Source organism: Montipora capricornis, chromosome 9, assembly GCF_036669925.1.
Source record: "Montipora capricornis isolate CH-2021 chromosome 9, ASM3666992v2, whole genome shotgun sequence".
Taxonomy (NCBI): domain Eukaryota; kingdom Metazoa; phylum Cnidaria; class Anthozoa; order Scleractinia; family Acroporidae; genus Montipora; species Montipora capricornis.
Window position 1 is genome coordinate 28,437,759 of NC_090891.1, and position 13,413 is coordinate 28,451,171.

The window sequence follows — 13,413 nt, forward strand, 5'->3', positions numbered from 1 at the left end:
TTTTGAACACAGGTACACAGGAAAACTAAAACACCCGCCTACTAACCCTAAATATAAGCGAAAACATTGACAGACGCAAGGAAATGCATGCAAATCAAGAAGAAACGGCGCGAGGGGTTGCGCGAGGGAGAGATCTGGTGAGGAAAATAGTGTCGGTCAGCGGTGTGTCTTTTAAGGAGCAGATGGTTGATGCAAGTGACGGAGGCCTTGTCGCTTTTTGTACAGTAAGTTTTAATTTTCTGGGAGTTTTCTGTTCTTTGTTTTCCCTCATTTCAATTTTCCTAACCTTCTTCGAAACAACCGCAGAGTATTTGCAGTTAAGATTTAAGCGATGCCTCCACAAGAAAACGAACAAGGTCCCGGCGCGACCAGCAGTCCTTCCGATAACGGAAGTACTCCGAGTTCACCATCGAGCCCAAACTGGTCGGCACTTAGAGTAAGTATAGGATATTTATCTCCCTACTCCTTTTCGCTGTGTTCAAGTGCTGTAACGTTTCTTATTTTGACACCAATCGTGTAAATCTTGTAAATCTTTTTGTCGCATTTAACAAAAGGTTGCGTCACTTCGTTATAATTAATTTTTGCCTTAAAATTTTAGAATTTTGTGTAATTTAGTTACCAGTGTCATTCGTTTTATCGCCATCAGTTCATGCGATAAATGAGCTGCTGTTTATTTCGTTGAGTCAACCAATAAATTATTGTCCTTTGACTCAACAAGACTAGATATTTAAACAATGTTCACTTATATTAATTTGTCATTTAAGCATATCTCTAACGCGTGATCATGCATGTCGTTGAAATGTCCTTGCGTGATTTTTAAAATTCAAGAGAAGTAAAGTTAAGCTCTTCGCTACTTATTTATTTATTTTTTCAATGGCTAGGATCCCGAGTATATTATTTCATGTATTTAAAAGTTTTTGCACAAATCTGAAATGAAGATTAAACTTTCAATATCATTCTTGAAAGGTTTTCTCAATTTTTAACTCTTAGAAAGACCAATACCATGCAATGTCTCTTAATTTTTAAGAGGATTTTATGTCTTTCTCACTTCCCAAATGATTTGTTTTTATTGCCTACAGTTTGCTTATTTTAATAATTAATTTGTTCCCCTATTTTAAACATTCCATCATGTACAGTGTACGTACTTCTGGAAATTGTTCAAGAGTTTAATATGTTATTTAGCATTGTTTTTCTTGATTTTATATCAGGGGTATCTGCTGGACAACAAAATTGATTCAGCCTTGTGGCTTACTAGAGTATTTACAATCATAAGTGCGATCCTCTATCTACTGCCACTTTTCAGGTATGTATGATAAATCATGATATTGCATGTTGCAGAGTTTTCAATAAATTTTGAATTCATTGGCTGTTTTGGGTTGAGTAACCAACAGTTATCATTGTCAAAGTGAATTTTGATCTTAGATTCAAAATAATTTGTCTTTATTATGGAAGCCAGCTTTAAGTTGTTAACAATTTATTTGTCCTATCTCTGCAAGGGCTCTTTGCAGAAGCTTTGTCCAGTACTCACCTAATGTATGTTTTTGCCTGATTTCAGCAATCCCTTGCTCAGATTGTCCAGTGTTTTTGCGTGGACCCCTCAAATTGTCTTGTTGAGGAAAATTTTGCCTTATCAATATTCTTCTGAGATCCGACATTCTGTTCTTTTTGTTTAGTCCCTTGTTCAACTATAACTGCTACAAAAGAGCGTTGATCAGTTCGGCAGCCACGTCAGCTTTGAGGCTTCACCAAAGACTTCCAGTGAGTTCACCTATAAAACAATAGCCTCCATATTGTACCCCGCACAATAAACTTATTTAAATCTGGCTTCTTGGTGTTTTTAACTTTTTTAGTTATTTCAAGAAGTCAGTACCCTTCTTAGTTAATTAATTAATTTAACAACTTGTAAATAAATAACTATAATATCCTGCTTTGGGTACAATAAAATTATTGTTGTCAGTAGCAAGCGTTCCTGTACCAGCGAAGATTTTCCGCATTCTGCTGGCAGGAAAGTTGTGTTTTGGCCCCAAGTTTTGTAAAAATAGTAATTAATGTAAATGTACCGATAAATGTAAATGCTTTGTTTATAATGGAATTACACTTAGCTATCAAGCTACAGGCACCCCACTTTTAAGAATCTGAAAGAAACAATCCAAACTTCACAGAAACATTATTAAGAACCCCAACTGGCAGGAGGCAACCAATTGGCTATATACATTCACAAAGCGTGATAGAGTTGAGTTCGGGACAACCGGAACCAAATGCAAACCAGAGGTCAGAGGAGGATTTGAACCGGGAGGAGCTGCATGCAAACCCAACGCCCTAATCACTGGACCGAGCTGCCCCCCTGTGTGGTACGCTTGCTACACAGCCTAGTAACAATGCAAATGTTGTAGAGATTTACACTTTAGGTAATCAATGTGTGTCCTCTACAGGGTTCAAGCCATTGAACTTTCAGTTTCCAATTTGGATGGTTAAGGACGGTGCCTACTATTGTTATTGCGCATACATTCTGCCTATCTCGAGACACACTGCTTATTAATACGGGAATATTTTTGCAAGGTTCAAAACTATTTGGAGAGAGCAGAACTTAGCAAGTAATCTTGGTATCCAAAAAGAAAATTGGGGGTAACCATGCATTTTTCAGAGATAATTAAGCTTCAATTTGCAAAGGAACACCATACATTGCTTTGTATTTGAAAGCTTTTTACAAATATTATTGTTGATCAATTATCGTCGAAAAAAGCTTGTTAAGATCTGCTTTTCCCGCATATTCAGTAAACCGCACAAAAACACCTTTGAATTAGTAGGCACTGTCCTTAACAACTGTGAACTACAGGAGATGTGGGAGGTTTGGACATTAAGCTAGTTTATAGTGTCAGATATCCTGCACACGGTTAAAATTTTCTTCATTCATTGTTTGGCTCTGATTAGTTTACCATTAATTTTCCTATACAATGTAAAAGTCAGTCCCTTTCCAAAATCAATAATAATAAATAATTATTATTATGCACAATAATATTATTGTGTATTGCAAAAGTCAAGCAAAGAACAGGATAGCTCAGTGCACATTTAAATTTTGTAGCAGGCAGCTGTTTATAAAAAGTAGGCATTTTTTGGAATATTTAAAACCTGCTCCATTGCTCCATCAATTTGGTGCTATATAGGATGTAGAACTAGCTTGTTTAAGGTAAGGTTCCATTATTGTTCAGTGTTAGGTAATGTGTATTTGCATCCATTGTTTTCTAAAACATAATTTTATGAGTTGTAACATTGTAATAGCTGTATCCTGAGCCAATTAAGGTGCGAATCAAGTTGATTATATCATATATTAGAAATATTTAGCAATGGTGTACAGGTCAAGCATCAGACATAAATTTGTGTTTTCAATTGCCAAACTGAAAGCAACATATTAAATCCTTTCAGCTGATTCCCTGCCTGTTACCTGCAGTGCCAATATTGGGATCTTGACCTCTCAAGACAGGGAAAAGTTAGATCAAGAGATTTAATGACAAGAAGTGGCTTTCTGTTTGCTGTTTGCCACATGCATAAATCTCTCCATCAATAAACCAGCTCCAGCAACTCTCCCAAAGCTCAATGGTACAGTGGAACTTCGATTTAACGAAGCTCTATACAATGAAGTCATTGGTTTAATTAACAATTATCCTGCGAAATTGCGCAGAATATCGCCTGATACTTAGCCGACGAGGCTGTAGGCAGAGTGGGCTAAAATTAGGCGACATTCAGCAAGATTGAGCTGGATAACTGTTTTATTATTCAACACATTGATGACAAAGCACAATTTTCTATGTTTATTGGAAAAAAAAAAGCCACAACACACAAAATTACGTATATCGCAGGATATACATTGAGTACGCACCACGAATAATGTGTTGAATAATAACAAATGATATTTTTCAGCCCGGCCAAAGTTACAGTAAAATGTATGGAACAGAACCTCAATATAATGAACCTCGATATAACAGACATTCCAACCCTCCCAATTTGATCTGGAGTCTCCCGATTTCATGTTGCCTCCCGCTCTCCTGATTTGTATCAGATTCTCCCAATTTATCACAAAATTCTGAAAAAAAGGGGAAAAATTATTGCTTATCTGAAGTACTTTTTTGTGATCTGAGTGTAAAACACTACATATTACACTTACCTTAGCCTACAATTTCTTGCCCAGTCACTCACTCCTTTGAACATCCCGTGTTGTGTAGACTCGTTAGGCCAGCAGTCATACCCTATTTAGCAGCTCCAAAACGGACAAGCAAGGCGGAGACGACAGTGGTAAGAAATGATGTCAAAATGCAGGAAGTGCCACTTGCAAGAAACTAAATTTGCAAAATTTCATGGGGGGGATACCCCCAGACCCCCCTAAAGGCTCTCTTCAGCCACTTTCACTGAAATTTGTCCTGGATGCCGTGTTTTAAAAACCAAGTAAAACACACTAGGTCAAGGAAGACGTAATAGTTCAGTTCCTGAAATTCTGGGTATCGCAACGTAACACCATTAAAAAACAATAATTATTAATATTATACTTTGATATAACGAACATTTTGGTTGCAAATTCGTCGTATCGAGGTTTTTGATATATAACAAACCAATTTCCCCAGTCCCTTGGCACTTTGTTAAAGCAAGGTTCCACTGTATCTGGCATACAAACTAATTGCAGGTTCCTCTCCCCTCCTGGAGTATCAGGATTTGCTCTGAGAGTGCTTGACCCATTATTAATGAGGACGGTTACAAATCTCTTCATGCATTTATCCTGTTTTTGTTTCACAGAGATTCCAGTTTTCCAGGGAATACTTTGGAATGTTGCTTGCTGAAGACAGCTGTCACTATCTGCTGTATTCTGTTATGTTCATTAATTCAATTGGTGTCACAAGTATCCTTTTGTTTATGCCTAACATTGTTTATCACTTGTCATTACACTTATCACAAATTTAAATATTTATAGTCTTGACCAAGTTTCACAGTAATGTAATATTATTGTATGATAGTAAGAGACAATGTGAGCGATTGCTACTTTGAATTTCAGTAGACTGGAACAATCCATGACAGGGTTATCTGCTCTCTCCCTCCCCACCACTTGCCCCTTCTTTTTCAGGGCCTGGAAAAGGAAAGGAAAGAAACTTTATTTAAGTGTCTTATAAAGTTTCTTTCTAAACTTATCATCTCCTGTACTGTGACAGCAAGAATGTCACCTTTTGGCATTGCAGTACAAGTAGTCTGTCAGTGAGAGTGTCACCTAAACCATCTTAATTAATGGCATCGCTGAAATCTGCTGTTGGTTAATGGCAAGGCATTCATACTAATTTTGCTGTCTAGCCCATTGACTTCCGGGGTTCCCCATTGAGGAGTAAAATCCTCTGGCGTTAGACAGAGTGAAATATTAAGTCTGGAGGGTTTAGGCTGGTTTGGGAATCAAAGGGTTAATGGGGACAATTATTATTAGTTTCTCAGTGAGTGATTAACCCATTGACTCCCGCGGGTTCCCCTTTGATGAGTAAAATCGTCTGGCGTTAGACAGAGTAAAATACTGTCGGCCCGTTCAAGCCAGTTTGGGAGTCAAAGGGCTAGTTACTGTATTAAGTACATTCAGGGCTGTGAAAGGAATCCATACATTATTCGCAAAGAGTAGGCTCTGGAGTTCCCAGTGTTGTGGTCTGTTCTCTGTAGTGTAGCTATAGGGCTACAAGTAAGAAAATTTTCAAAGGTTAATTGCATTTCAGATTATTATATTGTATTGTAAGTATCAAAAGTTTGTTCAAATAGTCAGACTGTTTCCTTAACAACAACCTTTTTTTACCAAGTCATCTTGATTCCGGTAGCATTATTTGCTCTTCTTCACACAGTATCATTTACAAAAAAGTTGCTAGATGTAAGTACACATGAATCCTATTGATTCTACATACAGCTGTATTTTTTGCCATCATTCATTCTTTTAGAAATAAGTAATGGAGTAGGCTGCTTTTTCCCATTATTTCTCTGTACTACAAGTACCACCAAGTACATGAGCTGTGTAAATGTGCCTCATAAGAATTTATATAAAATTATTAGGAAATAGTCAGCCATTTTGGGGCTGGACCAATCTGCAAGCCAGCAAGTCATGCAAACCATGCGGATAGTTTTGATAAACAGTTCTAACTCTAAGCACCATTTTAAAACGGTTAAGCCTTGTTTTCACTAGCGACGCAAGCATAAGCACAAGAATTAAGCGTACACAAACTCAGTAGCTTGTTGTTCATTAAAGCCTTTTGTTAGAACAATAGACACTAATTAACAACAAGTAAATGCGCTTGCGTGTGTGCTTGTGCTTATGCTTGCGTCGCTAGTGAAAACCAGGCTTTAGCTTTCAATGACTGTGTGACTCGCATGGCTTGCCATATTGGCCCACAGGGACTCTCACCCATGGTTCGCATTGCTTGCATGACTCGCATTGCTCACTAGCTCGCACAGTGTCCTCTCTCAAAACATTAATGCCGAGAAGAAATTTCTGGCTGTTTGTGCTTGGAGAATTAAGTATCGATCACAATAAAATAATCTTATTTGTACCAGCTTGTATTTTTTACAGGTCATAGGTCACAAGTCACAGGTCATTGTTTTACCAAAACAGAAAGTATCCTAAACATTCATAAAAGCTATAAACCTTAGGCCTAATTAGGCCTAAACAAAAGTTTTGAGGCCTAAGGTTATCTTTTATGAATGTTTGGGATACTTTCTGTCTTTGTAAAACAATGACCTGTGACCTGTAAAAAATACCAGCCATATTAGTACTGTTGATTGTAGCTGTTCACATAATAACAAGTACAATTTCACGTTCTTTGCTTTTACCAGATTCTTGGCTCAGGAGGTATGCTTAATATGTCCATTGTAAGGTAAGCAATGGTTTCAATTTAGTACCAACAACAGACAAAATGTGTTGGCCACATCACTCAGAGAATTCCCTAAATTGAGATAATGAAAGACAATGAAATTATTTCTAATCCAAGATTAAAATTCATTTTGAAAGTCATGGATGTGAAACTATATCATGTTCAATTCCTCTAGTTGACAGCTTTTGCAAAAAGTTTGAAAGGTTTAGTTACTAGTAAAGAGAGAATACTTTGACACTGATTCTCTCAAATTTAAAGTGCCCCTAACCCTTCAAGTTGTTTCTTTGGGTAGATTTTCATATCTTTCACGAAGTCATTTTCGGAAAATTTTTTTGAAAAACATTGAATCCTTACTTTTTTACGAGCGCTCAAAGTGAAGGCAGTCGCGACTACTTTTTCACCTATCGTTCGCAGTAGTCCCCCATTCGGGCAAATGTGTCTATTTATCGAGCGTGACGTAAGAAAAGGACATCCTGCAAGCTTGAGTTGCTGGAATGTCCTTTTCTCACATCACAGCTAAAAAAGTGTTATATATCGGACGCTTCTCATTGGCTTGTTCCTAATGAGCCCATGAGACAATAATTTGTCCAGCGGGGCTTATAGCGTGCAAAAAATTAAAAAAATTTCAGTAACTTCAAGCGCTTGTAAGAAAATCAGGATTCAATATTTTAAAAAAATCTTTGTGAAAATGAGTTCTTGAAAGATATGAAAATCTATCAAAATTTAACATAACAATTTGAAGGGTTAGGGGCACTTTAATCCATTGACTCCCAGGGGTTCCCCATTGACGAATAAAATCGTCTGACATTAGACAGAGTAAAATACTAAGTCTGGCCGTTTTCGGCCGGTTTGGACGTGAAAGGGGTAAGGGTCAAAGGTTTTTTCCCCAACATTCGTATTCCTACATAAAGCACATCTTTTGAGCACATTCTTTTTCCTCAAACATAGTAGTAAAAATGTTATTTGATTTTTAAAAAACTGTATTAACCCATTCACAGGTCAAACGCCCTAGGACACTCCCCATTGACGAGTAATATCGTCTGGCATCAGACAGAGGAAAATCTGTTAAGAGTCATTCTCAGGGGTCAATGGGTTAGATTTTTCTCTAGTTAATGCCTCCATGTTTATTTAATTTGTTGCCTTTTGTGTTGAGGCAAATAGAAACTTTCTCTCATAGGGAGTGTTTGCTGTCTTCTTTGATTGTTGCGCTTGTTATGATAATAGGGACCTTTAGATTCTAGTATGAGGACAAGAACGAGTACGAGATTTGACAGCCTGTTTTTAGCGAAAATACTTAGAAAATTTATAACCCAGACAATAATTAATCTTTCTCTTTGTTAGCATCATAGGTTCCTCAGTTATTCTTATTGCTGGTAACTGTTACCTTTTCCTGATTGAAAAATGCCAAAACTACTACGGTGTTGGTGACTTGTTCTGACATGACGACATTTTTGCAAAACCTTCTTATAAAAAGATGACGGTATCACATTTTTCCCACCAAAATGATGCTGGTTTGCCCATGCTCACTGTTGCTCTATGAGAATTCTCGTCCTAGAATCTACAGCTCTCTTATAGTAATTAAGAATGCTTATTGAGTACTGCATTGATAAGATGAAAAGTGTTCATTTTAAGGCAGGACTAGTACACTGATTGCACCGTCTGTATTTATTCAAGAATGGCATTCAGTTGTTTAAGGGCAATTTAAATTTCTTTCAGGTCAGCTAAAAGTGCCATTGACAAGGCACAAACACACCAGCAGGGTCTTCTAAGGTTCATTGCCTGTACAGAAATCATGCTAATGCCAGCTGTTGTTTTAATGATGTTAAGGTACAATGTACAGTATTTTAATCTGTTTGATGTAGCCTTACCAGCATTTGTTATAGTTTTTGTTTTTTAATTTTGACTTTTATTGGTTTTATAAATTGCCTTTGGACATTGGATAAACACCTTCACTACAAGCTCCAGTCCCGTTGACATTCTCTCATCAACTGAGGTTGTTGTAACCCTAACATGGGTGGCTTTTGGGTTGTTGGCACTTGCCAAAGGTGCCACCCAAGACTCTGTGGGCGGGAGCATCTTTATTCCTGTGGTAGGCTAAGGCACCAACCTGTTCTACCCCAGTATTATTATTATTATTATTATTATTATTATTATTATTATTATATCCCTGCATAACATTGGAGTGATTTACCCTGCAATATCACCATTACTGAACGGTACCTATCAAATCCCAGTAAGGTTATTTATAACTGGAGGAGAAGAAATTGAATCATCGGAAGGAATCACTCAGGGAGATCCCCTTGCGATGGCAATGTATGCTCTCGCAGTAACACCTTTCATTCAAAGATTTTAGGTCAGATGAGCCGAGTGTAAAACAAGTCTGGTTTGCCGATGATTCTACTGGTGGTGGAAAGATTAATCCATTAAGAAGATGGTGGCAGTGTCTATTACCCACTGGCCCACATGCAAGTAAAACACATCTCATTGTTAAACGACAGTTCCAGGAAGAGGTCTCGGTCTTTTTCAGTCTAAATAAAGATATTATTATTATTATTATTATTATTATTATTTTTATTATTATTATTATTATTATTATTATTATTACTATTACTATTACTATTACTATTATTATTATTATTATTATTATTATTATTATTATTGCATTAGTTCTAGATGAAAGTTCTCTTTTCTTAAGAGTTGAGAAAGAACAGGGTTGGTGCAGTGATAAAAATTCTGGCCTGGGTTTGATTTCCAAACACAGCATCATTATTTTGTGGCTTGAGTTTGTTGGCTCTCTTCTCTGCTCGGAAAGGGTTTTCTCTGGGTACTCTTGTTTTCTTTTCTTGTCAAAACCTCTCGTTTGATTTGATGTATTTACAGTCTTCCCAGTTATGGCAGTAGACCCACTTGTGTTACTAACTAAAAGCTTCATAAGCTTGAAAATTGTAATAGTGATTATCATCATCACTGCTGTGATTTTGTAAATTTTTAGTATTTTTTTGTTCGTTGAAGTCGTTCACTTGAAGTCATATTTGAACTTTCATTCAGTAGAGGAGAGAACTGATTTCACTTCTGATCACAATCCAGAAAATTATTGATGGTTTGTTCATTGGTCTGCTTCTCAAACTTGTATTAAAGTGGCAGCCTAAAAAAATTCAAAGTCATTGACTTGCAGACTCTTGCCACTACAGTTGTCTTTTATACGTAAGGAGGAACTTGATCAGACCATTTAAATGTGTTATTGGCGTGCATTGTTTTTTTTTTTTTTGTTTCAGTGCTCAAGTTGGCATTTTTATTCCATTTGTTTACTATCGTTTCCTGGGACTAAGATATGCCTCCAGACGAAATCCATACACTAGGTTGGTATGAACTAGAGTTATATCCCGTCACATTTGCATGTACATGTTTAGTCATTTCCTGACTGCCCCTTAATGGTCAAGGCTATTTCATTGAGTCACGCATGCATTTGGAAAAGCAATTTTTTTTGTCAACCCAATCAGAATTTCCCAGGAATTGGCAAGCACTACAAGTTATCAACAACCAGTAGTAAGATTTTCTCAAAGACAAAGAAACAACAAGTGAAATATGGCTTTATGTTTGCAAAGGGATTGGCCCAGCACAAGTTGAAGGGCAGTCTAATTACGACTGCCATCACGTTTTCATACTACTGCAAAAAAGATGTAAAGGTTGAAGTAACTATAATTTTTCCTTGTGTTCTGATCAACCAGCAACAGTTCCTCTCCTGTTATGAACTGTTTATTGCCCAAATTTGGCCATAATTAGACCAAAGAGTGAAACTGAAAAGAAAAGTCAAGTGTGGTAGCCATGCATACAGCTCCTAGTTTCTGACTTGCACCAAACCAGGTGAAAGGGTCAGCCTAACTCAACTTCCTTTTCATTTGCTCTTCCAGACTTCTTTTTGCGGAACTACGGAGATCAGTTGAACATCTTGTGGGCCATCCCCGTTGCCCTGCCATGATACGGACACTTGTCTTCAGAGTGACTGCATTCATTGCTAATTTGGCTCCTCCAGTTATGACAGCACCTCCTCCTCAAGCAACGTCATGAACAAAATTTGTCAATATTTTTTAGCCACCAGTCGCACTGATGGAATTAAATGTATTTATGAAATAGCCATTGTGACTAATTAGAATAACGACAAAGGAGAGCATTCAATACAATACAATACATAATTAATTGACCACTCCCCATAGGGGCTTTTCATGGCCAATGAAACATAATCAACAAAACAACGGAACAGAATAATAACAACAACTGTTAAGAATCCCAACTGGCCAGAGGCAGACCATTTGGCTATTTACAAGTGCAGCTGGGAAGTTAAACCAGGATCTACCAGGAACAAATTCAGCGAGAGGTCCTGAAGAGCCGGTTTTGAACCCGGGGTCTTCAGATTTCTAGGCAAGCACCATAACCACTGGGCCACAGTACCTCCTATTCTTGTCCTTAACCTGGTAAAAGTTGGTCAGAAATTTAGAAATTCTCCTAAAAAGAAAGCTAATGCTCATGTGGTTCATATGGCGTAGAAAACAAGCACTTCACATTACACTCTAATCAGTTAAGTCTGTTGAAATAATTATAGTGCTTCACGGCCAATGTTTGCAAAAACATAACCCTTCCTTGTACTTGTCATGAGAATCTGTTGTGATTAACAAATTTTGACCCGAGAGTGAGATTTTACTCATACGCTTTACTCATCCGGGGGGCGTTTGAGGTGTGAATAGGCCACTTTGGAAAATACCATAATACTCTTTGTGTGTTCCACCAGAGTTTGCATAAGCATTGTTTCCAGTTTCTCTTGGGACTTTTAATGGTCCCAAGAGAAAACAAAAACAATGCTTATGCTAAATTTGAGGGGACAAAGAGTATTATGGTATTTTCCAAAATGGCCTATTGTGAATGGGTTGAAGGGTGTCTTTTTATTATGTAAGCCATCAATTTGCCTTTTTTAGCAGATTGGTTGCATATGAAAGGACCCTTGCAATAAGAACATTGGCTCTTCCTTGATGAAGACACTAAAGAGCAGTGTCAAAATGATGGGTCTTTGAATCGTAACTTTCTGGGCTTCAAAGCTACATTCAAATTTATTCAAACCAGAGTAGTATCAAACTATGTCTAAGAGTTTTTCTTTATCTCTCAGATAGCATGTACGCTGTGATTGGTTAAACTAGCAGACCGTATCCTACAGTATGGCCCACTAAATTTGAGATTTCAATGAAACATTCTCAAGCAAGTTTTTCATGTTGTTTCTGTTACATAACTTGTAAAACTGTTTGACTTTTGCAAGCAACTATTTCCCACAGCTAAGAAGATTTTGTTTTTCGGATTTTGACACAGCAATCTTTGAGACAGTTCAACCTTCCACATGGCTGATTACCACTGAGATATAATAAACATAGGTAATTACTGAACTCGTTTTCTCGGTCCATACAGTAAAATTATGGATCCTTGCTTTTCCCTGTTGATTCATGGCCTGTGCGCTTTGGCCACAAATCAACCGGGAAAACTTGGTAAAGTTATTTAACGTTGGTAGTTCCTTCAGTTACGAAACTGGTATCAATGGAAGCGGACAATGCGCCCTTTACCCCCCTCCCTCTGTCAGTACTTCGTTTTACAGACATTTAAAGCTTTAGCTACACGATCAGAGGAAAGTCGAAACAGATGTTGAAGTCACTGAGGATCGAACCAGGGACCTCTTGCTCCAAAAGCCGAGCACTAGCCAAATGAGCCACGACTGCTCCTGCTCCTCCTGGTCTATAATTTTACAGCACGGACCTGGAGCTTGGTTAGTAAGGGTTGTCCAGGAATAGATAATTTGACACTTCAGGTTTGTGCATTTATTGAGTCGTGTAGAGTTACTGTATGAGAAGCCAAATATCATCTAACTTGGTGTAAGATGCCAAATAAGCTCATCCTCAGTGACCATTTTGATGTAAGTGATTTTTTTCAAATAAAGATAAGTACAGATAAGTCATATTCAAAGGTGCTGTTTGGTTCTTCTGCCTTTTTTTCAGATAATGAAAACCTGTGTAAAATTGAAATAAAGAGTTGCCATTTAGACTCAACTTTGAAAACAATGCACAAGGGAGACAGACAGTAGAAACTGCATTATGTTCACAACACATGAATGGTTAACCTTAAATTTATATCCAACTACTTTACAAGTTTGATTTTGGTCATTTGTCTCTCTCTCAATGAACAGGAAGGGAAGACGTAAATTTAAGCCGAGGTGAAGGGAGAGCAAGGGCTTGTTAGCAAACATCTCATCTCCTGTAATCACCAGAATTAAATTCGGCAATAGAGTATTTTCACATGACATCATGGCAGCCCTGTTAAAGGAGTGAAACAAAAAAACAGCTGCCATGTTGGAGGAGAAAATTATTCTTTTGGGAATTGAACTCTATTCTTATGTAAATTATTCCTTTTGTTTTAGTATGCAAATATGGTTGCTGGTCACATGAGCGAAAACACTCTATACTGAAATTGTGTTGCACACCTCAAAACAGTACAAGTTGCA

General features: G+C 37.4%; 1 protein-coding gene across 1 annotated transcript; it reads left to right on the forward strand.

The window, feature by feature from the left end:
• Window positions 1–102: 102 nt before the first annotated feature.
• LOC138016437 (transmembrane protein 33-like) lies at window positions 103–11,011 on the forward strand. The gene is made up of 10 exons (XM_068863576.1): window positions 103–224; window positions 307–436; window positions 1,209–1,303; window positions 1,674–1,758; window positions 4,786–4,888; window positions 5,817–5,884; window positions 6,841–6,881; window positions 8,595–8,705; window positions 10,154–10,237; window positions 10,790–11,011. The coding sequence occupies exons 2-10, from the start codon at window positions 332–334 to the stop codon at window positions 10,944–10,946; spliced, it is 849 nt and encodes a 282-aa protein (XP_068719677.1). The 5' UTR covers window positions 103–224; window positions 307–331; the 3' UTR covers window positions 10,947–11,011.
• The last annotated feature ends 2,402 nt before the right edge of the window (window positions 11,012–13,413 follow it).